The sequence below is a fragment of the Gossypium arboreum genome, chromosome 5 (assembly GCF_025698485.1).
Source record: "Gossypium arboreum isolate Shixiya-1 chromosome 5, ASM2569848v2, whole genome shotgun sequence".
Taxonomy (NCBI): domain Eukaryota; kingdom Viridiplantae; phylum Streptophyta; class Magnoliopsida; order Malvales; family Malvaceae; genus Gossypium; species Gossypium arboreum.
The window spans coordinates 4,357,358-4,376,323 of NC_069074.1; the positions used below are offsets into that span (position 1 = coordinate 4,357,358).

Here is an 18,966-nt window from a genome sequence, read left to right on the forward strand (position 1 = left end):
TGATGTGTAAGTAGCAAGCAGTGGAAAATATATATATAAGGTTAGACAAGCACAAACTGTAAATGAAAATATATGCTAACAATGCACATGGAACACTTCTTAAAACGCAGCATTTCTGTTTGTGTAGTATAACTTGTAGACATTTCTTAACTACACTAAGCATCTTACAACCTTTGGTTGATTCAAACTGAAGAATCCTTAAAACTCAGTCCTAAATATTTGTAACAAGAATTTTTCCTTATTGGACATAACCAAGCTACCTGAGAAGTGCAGGCAAGTAAAAAATTGCAAATCAAAGTTACCTGGTTGAGCTAAAAAAAGAATCAATGGATAAAAGGACTAAGGAGCCAAGTACGCATTTAAATTCAAAATCATGGTTGGGGCTCCTTGCTAAACTTCTTCACAAAATCAATGGATAACCTGCACGAAAGTAAGACCATAAACTCTCAGATATAGTGGAAAACCAGGAAGGTTAATCTTTTAACTTGTTTGCTAACCACAATCCTTGAACCACATTAAGTAATTAGATCCGGGACAAAGGCCACTGACCAGATTGACTTGTCAAAATACAAAAGCACCCAACAGCGTATGCAATAAAACCCAATAGATTATAATGCCAAGCCGTAAGGCAGGTTGTCGCATGAGCGCCCGATCACAAGAAACCCTGGCAGATTACATAAACATAGTTACTCGATAAAATGGCTGCTTTTGGAGTGCAAGTAAATAAATTAATTAACTCTCGGTCCAAAATTTCAGAATAAAGCAAACTGAAAAGCAGAGATGAATCCTTACCATAAGCCATCTATCATATCAGTTATTGGTCTCGTAAACCTTGGAACAACTCTTGACGTGGTAAGTGATTTGAAACCATGAACTGAGGAAATAATGAAATTAAAATGTAAGGATTAAAGGATTTATGCATTCAATTAAAAGTTACCTTCACTTGAAGGAGACATAAGTATAAACAAATTAAGTTTTTCAAAAAGCAGTGAAGGATACCTTTATCTTCATCTTCATCTTCTAACCTACTATTGTTACCATCATCCGCATCAATAGGAATAGCAACTTGATCAGTATTGACTTTACGCAAACTACGAACTTGGGATGTTGTAGAGGTCCCTGCTATTGCCCGCTTGTTTATCTACACAAAATCTCAGCAAAATAAACTACTCAATATATATACACATATTTCTTGTGCTGTTGATTATGCAAAAGCTTAACTTGTGAACTGGTAAGAGTAAAATACCTATCAACTTTGAATCATCATTATTTGTTAAAAGTAACAGTCTAATTTAGAAGCAAATCTTAGATACTATATTAACAAATGCTGATAAATTTGCTACAAGGATTTTGATTCTATAGCTTTTTACTCATTTTGCATCTATGATTGCGTGATGAAACCAGCCAAGGCTTCTACCTCACAGAATAAAATGCGAAGCGTTGACAAAGAAACAGAGAAATTAGGAAACAGGAAATTCCGAGATAGAAATTAGGTTTCCTCGATCACAAAGTCTTGTTTATCACTAGTTTTCTAAAGGTCCTAAGTTCGAAAGCATGCCATTCAAGGAAATTGCAAACACACCAAATAACTTACCACAGGTTCAACCTCCACGATTTCAGAGATCAAACCAGCTGCCTGACCCACATCTCCGACACCTTCAAGCAAATTTAACTGGGACTCCTTCTCATGCAAAGTCTTCTTGAGAGTTTCTTCTCTGCGTGTCAACTCCTCCACTTTACTCCGTTCTGCTTGCAACAATTCATCCCTATTTTGAGCAACCCCCCGTAGGTTTTCCAGTTCAGATATAATAGAAATGATCCTTCTTTGTATTATTTCCTTGTATTCAGGCACCTGACTATTCTTTGTATCAAAATGCAGATCAGGTAACCCAACACGAGAAATAATTGATTCCAACCAAGTCAGAAATTCATTTATCTCATCTGAGTCTCTTTTATTGCCTACTTGTGATGCGGCAAGAACATCATTGGTGCATCTTGTGACCTCTTGTCTTAAGAAGGAAATCTCAGCATCCCGATCTTGTAGTTGTGATTGAAGCTGTTCAACCTTGGTAATAAGACTCTCTGATAGATCACGAAGTTCATCAAACCTGCTCACAGTGACGGAAAGCTTTTTCACAACCTTTCCACGAGAAGCTTCAAGGTTCTCTAAATCTGTGTTCTTCTGTTGCAGGACTCTCTCTAGTTCCTCAATCTTCTTTGTCAACTCTTCCATTTGGACCTCCTCCTCATCAAGTGCTTGCATAAGGGCTTCAATTTCTGTCAGGGAATAGCAATCACAAATAAGGATTTCAAAACTGATTGAATATGTAAGTAAAATAAAAAGTAGGATTCAAACAAGGACACATGCCTTGGTCCTTGGATGATAATACATCTGCCAGTGATTTGACTCTATCCTGCAATTCCACTGTGTTGGTTTGCACATTCTCCAGTTCTTTTACTCTCTGCTGCAATGAAGTCTGTTCTTCTCTCATTACTTCCAGTTCTTTCTCCAAATCATACACCCTGGTCTTTGATGATTGAAGATCTCGTGAGTAATTCGTGGCAGAAGCTTCAGCTAACTTGATTTGACTAACAAGCTCCATGCATATCCTATCTTTCTGGATATCCTTCTCCTGAAGCTCTTTCTGCAAATTTGCTATGGTAATTCTCATTTCCCTCTGACTTCCTTCGTTAATTTCAGCTTTCATGCGCAGGAAATCTTTCACTGTTGAAAAAAGCTTATCTGCCATAGTCTTGATATTTTCCTCAGCAGAAACAATATTTTGTCCACTGAGAGAATGTACTCCATCAGCGAATATTACAGGCTTCATTTTAGTCCCCAGATCTGCAGTACCTAAATTATTTCCTAACAGCTCAGCTTTCTGGTTCTCAATTTCCAAGACTGAATTAGCACATGCTTCGTAAAGGAAGGCAATGTTTCTTCTCAACACAAGAATCTCCATGTCTCTCTCTTCCCCAACTGATTCTAAATGCATAATGTTTCTCCTCATAGCTTCAAATGACTCTTTCTGAGATTTTTTTTCTCTATGCAGGATCTCCAATACATTCCATATCCCAAGACCTTTTTCTTGTAATGATTTTGACTGCACAATCAACTTTTCTTTCAGTGCAGCAATTTCAGTTCTCAAATCTTGCAGGTGATGCCAGAGTAAACCACAAACTTCAACTATTGATTTGTCATCCATAGGGTCCTGCATATTGGCAACCGGCCAAGTTTCGATGAAGTGAATGTTCTCCTGAAGAGGAAACCAAAAAACAACTATAATTAACAATACATTCATGAAATACCCAATGAGACAAGGAAGGTGTCAACTTTTTGGGTCAATCAAAAGGTTTTTGTTCAATATAATTGGCACGCATGCTACTCAAGGAGAAGGAAGACATATTAACCAATAACTGGTTGGAGAAGAAAAATACAAAAGAAACAAGACAGGCAAACCCTTAGATTTCCTGAAAAAGGAATATCCCAAACTAAATGCACAAAGGAAAGACAACCCATATGTTACCTTGTCCTCTAAATTGCTGGAGGTACTGTATGGCCAGCCAGACATATCTTCGGCATCACCCCCTTCCAAGCATAACTTAACGATAACCTCCAAATTTTGCAGAAATTCCAAGTCCTTTGAGAAAATATTAGATGCCAAACCCTGAACATTATTGACACCATTTCTCAATGCGTCTAAACTAGATTGTAACATGACTAATTCGGAATTTTGTTTCCTTTTTTCTTCAGAGTGAACTGCAGACAACTTCTCAAGACGTGAGAGAACTTCAACTTTTGCAGCCTCTGCCACATCCCTTTCTTTCACAACTTCTGTAAGTTCACTAGCAAGTTTCGCTAGATCTTCCTGAAGACCATCATTTCTCTCTTGCACTTCATTCAACTCTGCAAGCAGTAGCTCTGCAGCAGTCTTTGACTTCCGTGACTCTTGTTCCAAAGAAGCTGCAGCTGCATGCAAATCATGGCAAACTTTCTCAATTTGTTCCAACTTCTCTACCGGATCAGAGATGTTAATTTCATTACCAACATCAATGTCAGCTATTGCATTTAATATCCTGCTCAATAAAAGCCCTTTCTCCTCCAACATGCGCTCAGTTTCTAACAGATGATTCCTCAAGAACAGACTGTCAGCTTCTAAGGATTCTACCCTTTCGCGGTAAGCAGAGAAGTCCCTCATCTTCAATTCATAATCAGCCAGAGCATTTTCTCGGTGGCTAAGGTCAGATTTCAAGCGTTCCAGCTCAGCATTCATATCTTCAGTGGTTTTCTTCAGGCTGTCACGTTGCTGCACCAAAGATTTCCCTTTTCTAACGGCAAGATTTAACTTTTCCCTCAGAGAAGCTGATTTCTGCTCTTCTTGATTAAGGAGCTCTTGCAACTCTTCCCTTTTCCTTTCAAGTGCTTGAACTTCATGAAGCAAAGATTGATGCTTTCCAAAGATTTCATCTCTTTCATCCTTCACCTGCATCAAGTCAAGCAGCATTGCCTCCAGCTTTTTCTTTAAAGAAGCTACATCCTCCTCAGTAGTAAGTGCATCTCTGCTTCTAGCTTCATCAAGGCTTGCATCGCCTATCTTGGGCTGGTCCATTTCAACATCCACCAGGTCAGGATTCATGGACTTGAGATTAGTGTAATTCTCTATAAGCTTATTCAATAATCTTTCCAAGCATGCAGTACTACTACCACCTGAAACCAAATCTTTTGCATCAGCGTCCAGTAACACATCAGAAATCAAGTGCTGCAATCTCCTTATTTCACCATCCATCCTAAGAAGATGTTCCTCCTCCTCCATCCTCTTAACCAATTCTTCCTGCAAACCACTGACTCTAATCTGAAGGTTTTCATTCTCAACTTCAAAATGAGCTGCCTTTGCCAAAAAGTTATGATGATTAGAAGTCATAGTCTCCAATTTTTCAGAAAGTTGATCCCTCTCAAGTGTAACTGATTGAAGGTCTGCCTCAAGATCAGCTACTCTCTTTTCTGACTCCTCCAAATCAGCAGCTAGTGACCCATAATAATTTTCAAGATTATCAATCTTCTTCTGCAAAGAATTTCTTTCATGATTAGCCTCTGTAATCGCCCTCCCTAACCATTCAATCTTTTCTTCAGGTTCCATGGATTGCATTTGTGAAGGCATGTCGATTCCATCCAAAAGTTCCTCCCATTTTTGCACCAAGTGGCTCCTTTCCATTAAGGATTGTTCCAACAATTCATTTCGTTCTACCAAACTATAAATCTTGCCCTGAAGGTTTTTATTCTCAACTTCAAATTGAGCTGCCTTCGCCGAAAGATTATGATGATTAGAAGTCATAGTCTCCAATTTTTCAGAAAGTTGATCCCTCTCAAGCGTAACCGATTGAAGATCTGCCTCAAGATCAGCTACTCTCTTTTCTGACCCCTCCAACTCAGCAGCTACTGACCTATAATAATTTTCAAGATTATCAATCTTCTTCTGCAAAGAATTTCTTTCATGATTAGCCTCTGTAAACGCCCTTCCTAACCATTCAATCTTTTCTTCAGGTTCCATGGATTGCATTTGTGAGGGCATGTCGATTCCATCCAAAAGCTCCTCCCATTTTTGCAACAAGTGGTTCCTTTCCATTAAGGATTGTTCCAGCATTTCATTTCGTTCTGCCAACCTATAAAACTTACCCTGAAGGTCCTCATATTTTCTTCTCAAGTCCTCCCCTAAAGTTGAGCCTTGTTGCGGATCTTCTTTCCAGGTATCTACAGGAACAAAACCTGCATCAGAGTGTAAACCTCCAATTGAACTTTTCTGATCCCAGTCAGTGGGAGGCAAAGAATTACCAGTGGTGGACTTTACTAACCAATCAACCTTTTCAATAATATCTCTAGAATGGAAATGCTCAGGCAGATCTAGTTCTTCTAAAATCTCTTCAATTCTCTGCAGTACGGAGTCTTTGAGAAGAAATGATTCTCTTAAAGCAGTAGCTGAGTTGCGAATGTATGAAAGTTCAGATTCCAGAGCTTCCACACGCTCACCTGCCTCTGAGTAAGTCTTCAGTTTTATTTCTAATTCCTGAAGTCGGGCATCTTTTGCTTGTAATTCCTGAGAGCATCTCTCAAGTTCAGCAGATGTCTCTGCAAGTGACTGCTTAAGACCATCACGCTGCACTACCAAACCTTTCCCCTTTGCCACAGCTATGCTAAGCTTCTCCCTAACTGAAGACACTCGCTGCTCTGACAGTTCAAGTTCACCTTTTTTCTCCTGTAACTCAGAATGTGCAGTCACAAGGGCTTCCTCTTCCTGGCGCAGACTTTCTTTCAGAGTATGGATTTCCAGCTCCTGCTGAAGCCTCAATGCATCTAACTGATGCATCTTTTCCTCTAATTCTGTCAATTCGATCACCTTAGAACCAAACTCCTTTCTACAATCACTCGCCAGCTCAACAATTTCTTTGTATTTCTTAACAAGCAAATAAACTAACAATTCAAGACGGGAACCAGGTGTTTTATCTGAGTCAGTTTCGTAGTCTTCCAGTTCTACAACATTCTCAACATGTTCTATAAGCTTTCGAATGGCATTTGAATTAAGGCATTCCCTGCTCATTTCCTCAAAGTCTCTTGTCCTATTCACCAATTCTGAATTAAGTTGATCATTAACAGACTGGAGATGTAGCCTTTCACCCAAAACATTCTCCAGTTGTTCAATGAAGATTGTATACTTGCTATAATCTAAGAGATCTGGAAGCTTCTCAACTTTTGGATTCATCTCAGCCTCACCCACCAATGCACACGAATCTATTAAAAGTTTCTTCAGGCCATTGTACATCTCCTGTAGTATCTGTGTCATAACTTCATTCATCCTGAGTAAATCATTATACTTCTCATCCACTTCTTTGTATGAACTAGAAATCGCATCATGACCTGCATTAGCAGCTTCTAGTTTCTCTTGCAGATCTTGGATTGTATTAATGGCAGAAGTAACAGATGTTGTGACCTGGCTACTTGTATCCAAAACATCATTGCTGTTATTCGAGAAGCTGGAGTTGGAAAGCCTCCCAACGTATCCATCAAGCATCCTGACTGTCTCAACAATCCGAGTGAGCTTAGATTTCCATTCTAGTTCAACAGTCAATGCCCTCTCAGCTGCCTCCTCCTGCCAACTTTCTAACTGTTTATATAAATCAGAAGCCATCTCATCTGACCTTTTCTGTAAATCCGAAAAGTGACCCTGCATTTCAGTAAGTCTCAACTGATAATAGCTCAATTTCTGGCAAAGCTCAGCATTTTCTGAACTACATATACTTTCTTGCTGCTTTAGAGCTTCATAAAGAACCTCAAATTCCTTGTTCTTAGCTTCAACTAAAAGTGAATGTTGCTTAATAGCTTCATACAGAACCGCCAGCTCAATGTTGGTTGCTTCAAGACTATTACTGTATTCCTTCAAAGATTCATGTAGAACCATGAGCTCTCCGAATGTCAAATTAGCAGATTTTCTACAATTCTTCTCTCCTCTGTATAAGGAACTGGCATTATCAGCATCCTGAACCAATAGCTTAAGCACTGCTCTTAGATCTTCCGTTATCTCTTTAGTTGAATCAAGCAGGTCTCCCAGTGATTGACATTCAGTCAAACCTCTTTCCTCAACCTTAGGTTCATCATGAGGCACTCTTGACTCAAAGGCTTGAATTAGTTTTGATACTCCTGGCACAACCGGTTTACTGCTGGACTGTTGTAATGACACTGAATGGGAGTGTATCTGTTCAATTGCCATTCCAAGGTTTTGCAATATTCTTTCAGCCTCCTTCAAGTGTTCCTTCAAGACTAGAAAACCAGAAGATTCATCAAAGATTTCCTGCTCATGCAATGCAAGTGACAGCCCACCAAAATCATCAGGCAAGGCTTTCTCCAATACCACGGTGGATAAGTCAGGATCTCGCTTCCAAGGGATTTGGCAGGAATGTTCTTGTTCAGTAGCATTTTCATGGACCCCACTAACTGCATCCAAATTTTTTACTTGACTCCCAGCTTTAACATTGTGGGTTTCCCTACTCTCGCTTTCAGCTATCTTGGCCTTATGCACGTCCAGACTGGCATTGAGAAAATTATTTTCCTCTATTAGCTTCTCCAGTCGTACTGTTACTTCTTTTAATTCAGCCTCAAGTTGTATGTGTTGCCCATGTTTTGTAGCAAACTGCTCTTGAAGAACAAGCAGCTCAGAAGCAAGTCTCTTGTTCTCATGGACAAAATACTCCTTTTCCTCATTAAGCTTCTTTCTCTCCTCTGTAACTAAAGCAAGGTTCCCATTCAAGTTCGACTTTTCAACTTGTAAAGCAGCCAGCAAATCCTTATATTCTTCCAAGTCAATAGCTGTTTTCTCTTTCCCGAGTGCAAGCAACTCCTTTTCTTCTTCAAGCTTCATTCTCTCTTCCGTCATCGTAGCAAGACTCTTGCTTATATCAGAATGTTCCACCTGTAAAGCTGCAATCATGGCTCTGCAGTCAGCTAATTCTTTCAGTAGCTTCTCATTCTCATGAAAGGACATGTTCTGATCCACAAGTGCATTATATTGGCTTTGCAGTTCCTCCCTCTCACTAGCAAAAACCTGGAGTTCAGACCTGCATTGTGCTAGCTCTTCTACAAGGCATGCATTCTTCTCAAGAACCCCGTTGACGGAAAAGCGAAGAACAGATATCTCATCAATAAGCTGCTGACAATGGTGATCAGATTGCATATGCAGATCAGACTGCTCAGCAAGTTGCAAGTAAAATATATCTTTCGTAGAACTTGTGAGATACAACTCCTCTTTTACTTTCTCAAATAAATCTGACTGATAAGATAGCGCTAAACCATAAGTTGCAACATCTGCAATAGATACTATTGCTTGCAAGTTTAGCAGATGCCTATATTCATCTTCATCTAGACTTCTTATCATCTCTGCTAGCTGAGAGAGTCTGACAGGAGAACCATCTCTGACAAGAGACAGAACTGGATCTGGCAAACCTGTGAACTTTGTCAGATGAGATCTTTCATGACTTCCATCCTGAGACACAAAGGAGCCCTTGGGTAAACATTGCTGCTGTTCTTCCAAAGTCTTGTCATCACCGTAATCACCAAATGGAGAGCCCATTGCTTGCTTTTCATCAACATGTGAACAAGGTATTGCTTCTTCAGCAAGTTTATTTGTCAACTGGTAACTAGCAGCAAAACTTTTCTCTGGTTGGGAACTGCTGGCTGCCCCAATAGATACAGATGCATCATCTCTACTGATAGCCTGCTTGGCCTCACTAGATGGCCCCTGCAAGCCAGTTACTTCTGAAGTTTCCCCTTCAGGAGATTTATTGCATTCACCATGCTCAGACAAAGGAAGTTTGCCATCAATTTCGAACTCTGTTTCACCACCCCTATCGAATTGGTTCAACCGCAAACCATCAGCTTCCTGCATTGCCCCTACCCAGCAACAAATGAGAACATAATTATACATCAAAACCACACATAACTCATCCCAAATTTGCCCAATTCAATCCCCTAACAAAAAGCATTAGAGAAGAAATTAAAAACTATGTGCCAAGAAAAGAAAAGCACAACCTACATCTGTTACCTGATCTCCCCTTGCTTGAGACAGGGACGTATCAGGAAAATCATCTGGTGTAAAAAGTGGATTCCGCCCAGTTCCCTCGTTGGAATCTACCAAATTGAGTTTAACCACTGTCCCTTCTACGGTATCAACTGAAGTAGAAGGTTGTGGCACAATAATATGTTCTGTTTCCCCTTCAGAAACTGGGATATCTGCAGTTGAGGAATGTATTTCTGTGCTGACCATACTATCAACACACTGTGTACCTTCCCCTCCGTTAGAGACTGAAGAATCAACCTCAACAGGTACTCCAGCATTATGGGCTACTACAGTCTCGACATTGCCTGTCAGAGATACAGAAGGTTCCAATGAAGAAACAACAGTAGTATCAAGCCCAGAAGGGAATGAACTCTCCATAAACTGTGACACTGTCAAGTCAACAGCTACAGTTTCCCCTTTGGAGACCTGTGATGAGACTGTTGGTTTGCCAACTGAAGATGCTGCATCAGCATCAGATTTGTTCGACTTTTTGGAAGACTTTCCTCGACTGCTACTTCCTTTACCATCCTTCTTCTGGCGAAATTGTTGAAGCTGAAAGAGATGACATAAAAGTAAACTCTAACCAATCCTAACAGCTTAAAAAAGGAAAAAAAGTTGCATCTCATAAGATAGAAACAAAAAGGTTATACTAAGTAAAAAAAGGAAATTAAAACACCTAAACTTTGAATTCTATTTAAGGTTCAGAACATCTGAGACAGATTTTGATTTTCTTCAGCTCTTTTCTTTACCAAATAATAATAATAACAACTAAATATCAGTTGATAAAACACTAGAAATCGGTTGCGAGAGTGGAAACAAATCAAAAGCAGTACTACCATGATGGTGAACTAGGGAATTTCTGCCCTCAAAGAAAAAAATCATGGTTGAAAAGAATAAAGTATATCCGGACAGCCAAAGTACTTGGAAAAATAAGAGAGAACAGCCCAAAATCAAAGATGAAAAAGCAAATATAACGGAAACCTTTTGACGTCCGGCAGCAAGCATATCAGTACGGCTCTTGTTCTTGTCCATCTGATCCGCTCCGTGTTCGCTTCCCACTCTGACGGCTCCAGCAATCAAAACCAATTCTCAATCACCATCACGATCTCCCTCCTAAATGTGCCCACGACAAACAAACTCGAATTAGCAAAGTGAAAAAAATTATTATCAATTTAGATAAACAAAGAAGCCGCCATTAGCTGCAGTGTTGGACCATGTTAGCTGAAGATTCCGAAAATAAGTATATGCGTGTCATTTTAAAGGGAAAATTGTACAAGATGAATACTTAATTTGCTTCTCTTTTTTTTCTAACATTTTTCGAACAGCCGAAAATAAAACAAATTCCCCAATCCCAAAATTTAAATAAATAAATAAATTACAGCCAAATACTCCAATCCTGAACCAGGAAATCACAAGAAGGCAAATTTGATTGACAACAATATATATATAACTTGAATACCTGGAATTGCCTCGATCTAGTCGATAACCCGGCGCCGTAAATGAGGTTCTGCTTTTTGCGCCAAAATTTGCTTCTGATTTCGGAGTTAGCCAAGCTTAAGCGCTTGCCTGTAATTTGTGTTCGTTTTTTTCCCCCTTTCACTTAGATCTAAAGCAAACTTCTGAATCCTGTGTGTGCAGGTGAAATGTCTAATTCCGCAAACTATCGCTGCTTGCCGCATTGCAACGTTTATGTCTGGATTGGGATTGGGTTAGTGTGAAAAGAAACCCACAACAAGTTTGGGCTAAGTTTTGTGACCTTGTACGCGTCCGCCTCGAAAAGAGCTTTGAACCCAAATGTGAAGGCTGAAGGCCGATTAGAGGATTGCAACTTCGGCTCATGATGTTCTAATGATCGTTAGATAGAAAGCCCGATTCTGTTTGACCAAAAATAAACTTATTAAAAAAACTAAAATTAATAATTATGTTATCAATTGACATAGCTATTATTACTAATCTAAGAATACGTGAGTTTAAGTTCACTAAAACTCATTATCCTCCTATTTATTGGTTGAGGAATGCCTATGAATAGTTTTAGTTATTGTGTCAAAAAGAATAGATATTATCAGAATTTATAATAAAATTGTTAAAAGAACAATTGTATTATAAACTAAATGAACTAAGAAAAAATAGTTGAATCAATTTTTATATTTTGGGCGAATTTTTTCTTAACCTAAACCGAAAAAAAATTTGGAAAACTTACAATAAGAAATTAAAGTAGCCCTAAAACTAGTCGGGCATTATACCACCTACACTCGGAAAGAAAAACCTAGAAGATTGAATGTTTTAATGTTTTATAATTACATTAATTTTGGTCAGTATTGGACTTTCGGTATATCTTAAAAGTTGTTAATTTTGTTAATTGATGTTTATCGCATTGTTGTTATATAAATGTGTAAATTTCATTTATATATCTATTTTCTAGTTTTCCTAATTTTTCTTTATTTTTCAGAATTTTTAACATTTCATTAATTAAATAGATAATCGGATATATTAAACTATTTAAGTTAAAATTAAAAATTTAATCAATACAATTTTAAATTTTGCTCTTATAACTAATCCTTATTATAAACAAAATATCAAAGTCAAGGGTATGGTTTAATTTTATTTTTAGTTTTAGTTTTTTTAATAGAACAATCACCTATCTACGTAGAGTTATTTTAAAAGGTAAAAAAATTTTCTGACTTATTTGAATCAATAAGAGCAGGGACATAGCCAGGGGCTGGCATGGGCCGCCCCCCTAAAATGAAAATTTTCATTTTAGACTCTTGAAAATTTTTAAAAATTTTAAATTAGTAAAGGTAAAATTAGACATTGGCCCCTTTTAAAATTATAAAAATTCAATTTAATCATTTATAAATTATAAAAATATAAATTATAAAAAATTAAAATTTTATCCAACCCCCCCTAAAAAAATTTTCTGCCTTCGCCGTTAAATAAGAGTTAAAATCTCTTTGGAGTGAGTAAAAAATTTGTAAGTTTTTTTTTTATTTTTCAGAGCAAACTTAGCTAAGCAATCTGCAACCTAATTATGCTCTTTAAAAATATAGCGCAAGAGTCACTGACCTTGTTAAGATAAAATTCGTTGTATCCTTCTAATTAAGGCCGAGTTCAATATATTAGAAACACTTTCTTATAAAACTTTTACAACTTTCAAACTACGATTGAACTATCACCTTATCATAACCTCCACGTTAGATAAACTTAAAACTTGATTCAATTTTATTCTTTATTATAAAAGCATTAACAGAAATACGAAACTCAAAAGACATAATTAAAGTTTATCGGAGACTAATTAGATTCGAGTACGTTATTCTAATCGATAGGATTGAATATTCCGGAAGAAAGATATCCTGCAAACTAATAATTCCAGTCAACGTAATATATCAATCTTAAAATCCTTCCTGCTACTAATTATCCTAAATTAACATTTCCACATTCAAATAACTTACAAACCTAACGCTATACCGAAGAATATTTCAATATATACTGCCATTGAAGATTTCAATAAACTGACTGAGCCTAGTTGAAATTCCAGTTGAAGAAAAAAATTCAGTCATGGAAAAAAAAAGGGGATCGAACTTGGTGGTTTTTCCTTATTATTGGATTCACGTATGCTGCAGTTTGATTTTTAATTTCATTTTTGTTTATCTAAAATAAATAAATAAATGCGTATAATTTTTTATTGTCTCCATCCCAGAAAATAATAATAATTCATTTTAATCCATACATAATGCTCGCTCACAACAAAATAATAAACGTCATTAAAAGGAAAAACTCTAGAAAATTGAAAATTCATATCTTTGAACAGCGATTACTTTCTATATTATCTCTGAGGTAGGCCCCACCACCTACCAGAAATATTCAAAACAATCTTAGCCGTCAGATCAAAACTACACTTTGATTCCCATGAATCTGTGTTCCTGTATATCATGTCCCCTTGCACTTCCACCTCCCCCTTCTTCTTCAATGACTTGTTGAGCTCCCAAGCTATATTGCCTGCGCGCTTCATTCCCTATTAATTGTCGTTGTTTTCTAAGAATGTCGGTGGATCTGATGAGATATCCAAAGGTGGATGATCAGATGACCATACAAGAGGTTGCAGCACAAGGCTTGAAGAGCATGGAGCACCTGATCCGCCTCCTTTCTCACCAGTCAAACCACGTCGAGTGCACCGACGTCGCCGGCCTTACCGTCTCTAAGTTCAAAAAGGTCATCAAACTACTCGATCGAACCGGGCACGCCAGGTTCAGACGCGGACCGATTCACTCGTCATCTTCCCCATCAACATCCTCTGCTTCACTCACTATTCCTGATTCACACAAGGATCTCACTCTATATTCGGTTCCTATTGCAACACCGGTGACCAGAAATCCACCAACGGTTTCAGATCCGATTAGTTTCGTTCAATCGCAAGCACCGTGTTTGACTCTCGACTTTACAAAACCTAACTGTTTTAACTCCACCACTCGAAGTACTGAGTTAGAGTTTACGAAAGACAGTTTCAGCATTTCTTCGAACTCTTCTTTTATGTCTTCTGCCATCACCGGGGATGGCAGCGTTTCAAACGGGAAGAAAGCGTCCTCTCTATTTTTGACTCTGGAACCAGCCGCTTCCGCGGAAAAACCAGCGCTATCCTCCGCTCCATACAAGAAGAGGTGCCACGAACATAACCACTCCGATACCATCTCCGGATCCGGCAACGGCAAGTGCCATTGCTCAAAGCGAAGGTGATACTTCCATTTTTCTAGTTATTTTAATCTACATGGCGTACTTTATTAGTCAACTTTAGCTTTTGACTTTATTGGATAGCGTAAGAAAGTTGAATAATTCAATCGATTTTGCGAGTCATTAAACCGAGTGGGGACTAAAACGTCTGGGTAGAGGCGTAGAGCTGGACTCCTCTCAATTTTCGGGAGTTTTTGTTCAACGTTGGTGGGCGTTGACCAGCATCAAAATTTCAAATTTTGGTAAATATATTATTTATAGAAGACTTTTCTGTCTTATTAGGTTGTTTTGAAACCTCTGTACACGACTCACCATAGCGCTTTAAATGAGTGATAGGAAATCCAAAATACTATTCACATTTCACATCACTGTATCATGAATAATTATTTATTAGTAACATTTTGTAACAATTGTTAAGTCCATGTGTTCTTCAATATTTCAGGAAAAATAGGGTGAAGAAAGTAATCAGAGTTCCGGCCATCAGTTCGAAGATCGCCGATATTCCAGCTGACGAATATTCTTGGAGGAAATACGGGCAAAAGCCGATCAAAGGCTCGCCATACCCACGGTAACTACTGTAGTCTTCAATCTTCAACTTGTTATCACTAGATTATAAATCGGGTGACACGGCATTTCTAGGATTCCTTCTGATTTTGAGTTTTGTGATGACTTTTTCAGGGGATATTATAAATGCAGTGCCTTCCGTGGCTGCCCCGCCAGGAAACACGTGGAGCGAGACTCGGATGATCCCTCTATGTTGATTGTAACATACGAATGGGAGCACCGACACTCTGAACCCGCGATGGAGAAGAACATGGTTCCTGCCGAGGGATTGGTTTCCGAGTCGACGAGATAAACTCATATTAAATATTTAAACCAAGAAAGTAAAAATAATAATAATAAAAAGATGTAGACTTTTGTAATACTTTGTAGTTGAGGGGGCTGTACGCAAATTTGTTATGGTTTGTCTCCCAAACGAAAAAATAGTCTAGTTGAAATTGCGCCATGTGCGTTTTATTCTTTATTCCTTAAAATGAAATTAGAAATTGATTAAATCGCTTATTCTTGTTGAATGACAATTGCGCCATTGTGTGTTTGTTTAATTTCAACATTGGTGATGAAATGAGGTTATGTGCGAGTGAATATGAGATGGTAACGGAAGATTGGGAGTGGGGTATAAAATATAGGTTAGCTGAGCCACTCCCTTAATGGCAAAGGACATGACATGTGAGTATGTCAATGAAAGTGGTATTAGTGGTTTTTCTCATAATAGATTTGATCCTCGAAGTGTGAAGCTTAATTGTATGGCCTTCTTCCATTTTAGCTTTTTAGCAATTATTGTGTTACATATAGGTGGTTGGTGAGGCAGGCGGGTTCAGTTTAGTTAGCGCCACGGCTAGGGAGGAAAGTGTGGCTCTCAAGTTTTGGAGAACTATAGCATTTCTCTCAACCTCTCTTCTAGTTTGAATACGTCACAACAATCTCACATCATATGAGCATGACCGATGATGAAAGCATAAACACCGAAACTAGGGACAATGAACAGCACTTGCAAAATCTATGTAAAGAAGATAATAAAAGGAAATATCAGGCCACTTGAAATTAATATTGTATTGTTTCTTTCAGAAGTTAATGGTAAGTAATGGAATATTCAAATGTGCGTGCATGAAGGGCAGTCTGTTGGATGACTTTACGAATGTGCCTCTTTTCATAGGACCATAAAGTTAGAAAGGAGACACAATTGCAGTTTGGCAAGGCAAGCACTAAATTCAACGGGGACTTAATTCCCGCAATGTTGTATAGGGCAGCAGCCTGTTGTCTCCAAAAGAGCCACCACCAATCTTTGCTTTTTATTCGAGCGGCCAGTCTTTTGGCTGTTTGATGCTTCCTCCTTCTACCTTCGGTGGCTTTTCTCCTACCCCTGTGAGCGAGATGGAATACTCGGAGGTGCGGTGGTGAAGATCTCGATAGGGGTTGCTCATGGCTTTGCATTTTTCCAGCGGCCTGATCTCCATGTTCTAGTAAGAAATAATAAAGGAGAAAATCTTATCCTTTCAGGCATTGTTTATTTCTTTAGGATTTAATTATTTTTAATTTATGCCCAAGCTACAAAAACTATTTTGTAGCCAAAATCAACAAGAAAGCCAGCTGCAGCCATGGCCGTGGGAGAATAATATTCATGGGCCGGTTTCGAACTTATGAAATTTATATATAATAATCGATCCATTTCAAAACCATTTATATGATCACTGTTTAAGCGACACGATCATATGTTTCAACTCACAATCTGTGGTCGACGATATTGGTCAATCAGTGACAAATTGTATAGTTCAAAAGGATACCGTTAACATTTTGATAACAAATTTCGATAGAGAAACTATAACCATTATATTATTTTCTGCTGTGATGTGCAAACTATAAGGCTTTTTTTTTTTTTTGGCGGACTAAGTGGAAACAGATTCTAATTATATTTATATCCCTGCACGTCGTGTTAAAAAACAATCAAGTCAATATTTCTGATTGAATAATAACGCTATTAATAATTAATGTCACCACCTTGGAAGTTGGATCATCTTCGACCACCACGTGCTACTATGTCCATTAGTTATGCTTCATTCTGTGAGTGGAGAGCTGTAGTAACTAGGGTGGTTGGAATTTAGGTTCTTAGAGCGCTTAGAAAGAAGAAAATTGGTTGAGATGGAGAGGGTTAGAGAATTTTTAAATGTTTTTTTGTTCTTTTCTCATAAATCAATGTGTCATTCTAATATTACTTTTGTAGGCTTTTTTATTAAACTAACTCAAAAAAATAAATTAATTATCAAAATAATTTATTTTTTTAAATTAAATACAAAAACAACTCATTTTTTACGGTAAAAAGTGGTGAAGCCATATGATATGGCGCCACCATAGTGCCACGTCAGTAAGAGATGTTAAAAAATTATTTTTTGATGGAGTTATGTTTAATGGTGTCACCAGTATAAAATACCAGGAAAAATATTTAAAGTTCTAAAAAAATGGGAGACTTAAAAAAAAATTTATCATTTTTGAGTGGAGCCATTCTAAACGGCGACACCACTTTTCTGCCTTTCCGACATCTTTTTGTTTTCTTTTCTTTTATTTTCATATTTCTTTTGTTTTTTATTTTATTTTCATATTTCTTTTTTCTTTTTTATTTTTTATTTTGTTCCTTAATAAATTTTGTCTTTTTATTTTTTTACTTTTTGATTTTTTTCTTATTTCATTTTTTTATTTTATTTTATTTTTTATTATTAACTTTAAAAATTTGTAATGTATATTTAAAATGTTTTATAATACTTTTTAAAATTTTAATTATCATTTTAAAAATATTTTTTAACTTTAGATATATATTTGTGAAATTAATTTTTATATATTTTAAAATGTATTTTTCAAATTAATTTTTAAAATTTTAAATATTAATTTTAAATATTAACCATATTTTTAATAATATAAAATCATTTAAACTTTTAAAATTTGTAAATACAATTTCTTTAATTTCTTTTTAAATTTTTTAACTTTTTTTAATTTTGAAAAGTTTGGGGACCTTAATAATAATTTTTCGTTTCTGGTGGAGCCATTTCAAATGGCGCGACCGTTTTTGCACCTTTTTTTTTTTTTTTTACTTTTTATTAAATTTTGTCTTTTACTTAATTTTTTTCTTTTTAAGTTTTATATTATTTTCTTATTTTATTTTGTTTATTTCATTTATATTATTAATTTAAAAAATTGTAATTTATATTATTAATTTTTACAATTTTTTAAATTTTAATTATTATTTTTAAAATTATTTTTTAACTTTAGATATATATTTGTGAAATTGTTTTTATAAATTTTAAATATATATTTTTCAAATTAGTTTTGAAATTAATAGTTTTATAATATTTGAAATGTATGTTTAATATTTTATTAATTTTACATACAATTTTTAAATTTTATTTTTAAATTCTTTTTAACCATTAGATATATATATTTAAGTTTTAAAGTTTAAATTAAAATGTGTATATGTTTATTATAACTAGTCACATCATGTTAGTGATGTGACTATTAATAAATTTAAATATTAATATAAATATTAAAAATTAAATATTATTTTTAAATATTAAATATTTTTTTCTTTTTTTCTTTTTTATTGTTTTGTTTTTTATGTTCAATTTTTATTATTAACTTTAAAAATTTGAAATATTTTATTAATATATATATATATTTGTAAATTCTAGATATGTATTTTGAGATTATTTTTTAAATTTTAAATACAATGTTTAAATACATTTAAAAATCATAATTTTTAATAATATAAGAAATCATAATTTTATTTTGTTTATATATTTTATTATTAATTTTAAAATTTTTGTAATGTATATTTAAAATGTTTTATAATATATTTTTACAATTTTAAATATTATTTTTAAATTCTTTTTTAACTTTAGATATATATTTAAATTTTAAAGTATAAATTAAAATATATATATTTATTATGACTAGTCACATCATGTTAGTGATGTGACTGTTAATACATTTAAATATAAATATAAATATTAAAAAATATATAAAATATTTTTTTCTTTTTATTGTTTTGTTTTTAAAAAAAATTGTTATATATATGGGTGGGGCTTGATCCCCT

The 18,966-nt window shown here is 35.8% G+C and overlaps 2 protein-coding genes across 2 annotated transcripts; one reads left to right on the forward strand and one right to left on the reverse strand.

Annotated features, from left to right (window-relative positions):
* Positions 1-96: 96 nt before the first annotated feature.
* LOC108473371 (trans-Golgi network-localized SYP41-interacting protein 1-like) lies at positions 97-11,412 on the reverse strand. The gene is made up of 11 exons (XM_053028255.1): positions 11,062-11,412; positions 10,584-10,715; positions 9,579-10,154; positions 5,502-9,425; positions 3,528-5,090; positions 2,369-3,257; positions 1,595-2,277; positions 1,000-1,141; positions 793-874; positions 550-664; positions 97-420 (listed from the first exon to the last, which is right to left on the reverse strand). The coding sequence occupies exons 2-10, from the start codon at positions 10,632-10,634 to the stop codon at positions 562-564; spliced, it is 8,013 nt and encodes a 2,670-aa protein (XP_052884215.1). The 5' UTR covers positions 10,635-10,715; positions 11,062-11,412; the 3' UTR covers positions 97-420; positions 550-561.
* A 1,855-nt stretch (positions 11,413-13,267) lies between these two features.
* Positions 13,268-15,382, forward strand: LOC108471272 (probable WRKY transcription factor 17). The gene is made up of 3 exons (XM_017772909.2): positions 13,268-14,329; positions 14,770-14,895; positions 15,006-15,382. The coding sequence occupies exons 1-3, from the start codon at positions 13,641-13,643 to the stop codon at positions 15,181-15,183; spliced, it is 993 nt and encodes a 330-aa protein (XP_017628398.1). The 5' UTR covers positions 13,268-13,640; the 3' UTR covers positions 15,184-15,382.
* Positions 15,383-18,966: the final 3,584 nt, after the last annotated feature.

Coding starts and splice junctions, on each gene's coding strand:
- LOC108473371 (XM_053028255.1), bottom strand. CDS start 10,634: ATGGACAAGAACAAGAGCCGTACTGATATGCTTGCTGCCGGACGTCAA. Junction 3,258..3,527: donor CCAGCAATTTAGAGGACAAG/GTAACATATGGG, acceptor TTTCCTCTTCAG/GAGAACATTCACTTCATCGA. Junction 665..792: donor GATATGATAGATGGCTTATG/GTAAGGATTCAT, acceptor GTAATCTGCCAG/GGTTTCTTGTGATCGGGCGC.
- LOC108471272 (XM_017772909.2), top strand. CDS start 13,641: ATGTCGGTGGATCTGATGAGATATCCAAAGGTGGATGATCAGATGACC. Junction 14,330..14,769: donor TGCCATTGCTCAAAGCGAAG/GTGATACTTCCA, acceptor TCAATATTTCAG/GAAAAATAGGGTGAAGAAAG. Junction 14,896..15,005: donor AAAGGCTCGCCATACCCACG/GTAACTACTGTA, acceptor TGACTTTTTCAG/GGGATATTATAAATGCAGTG.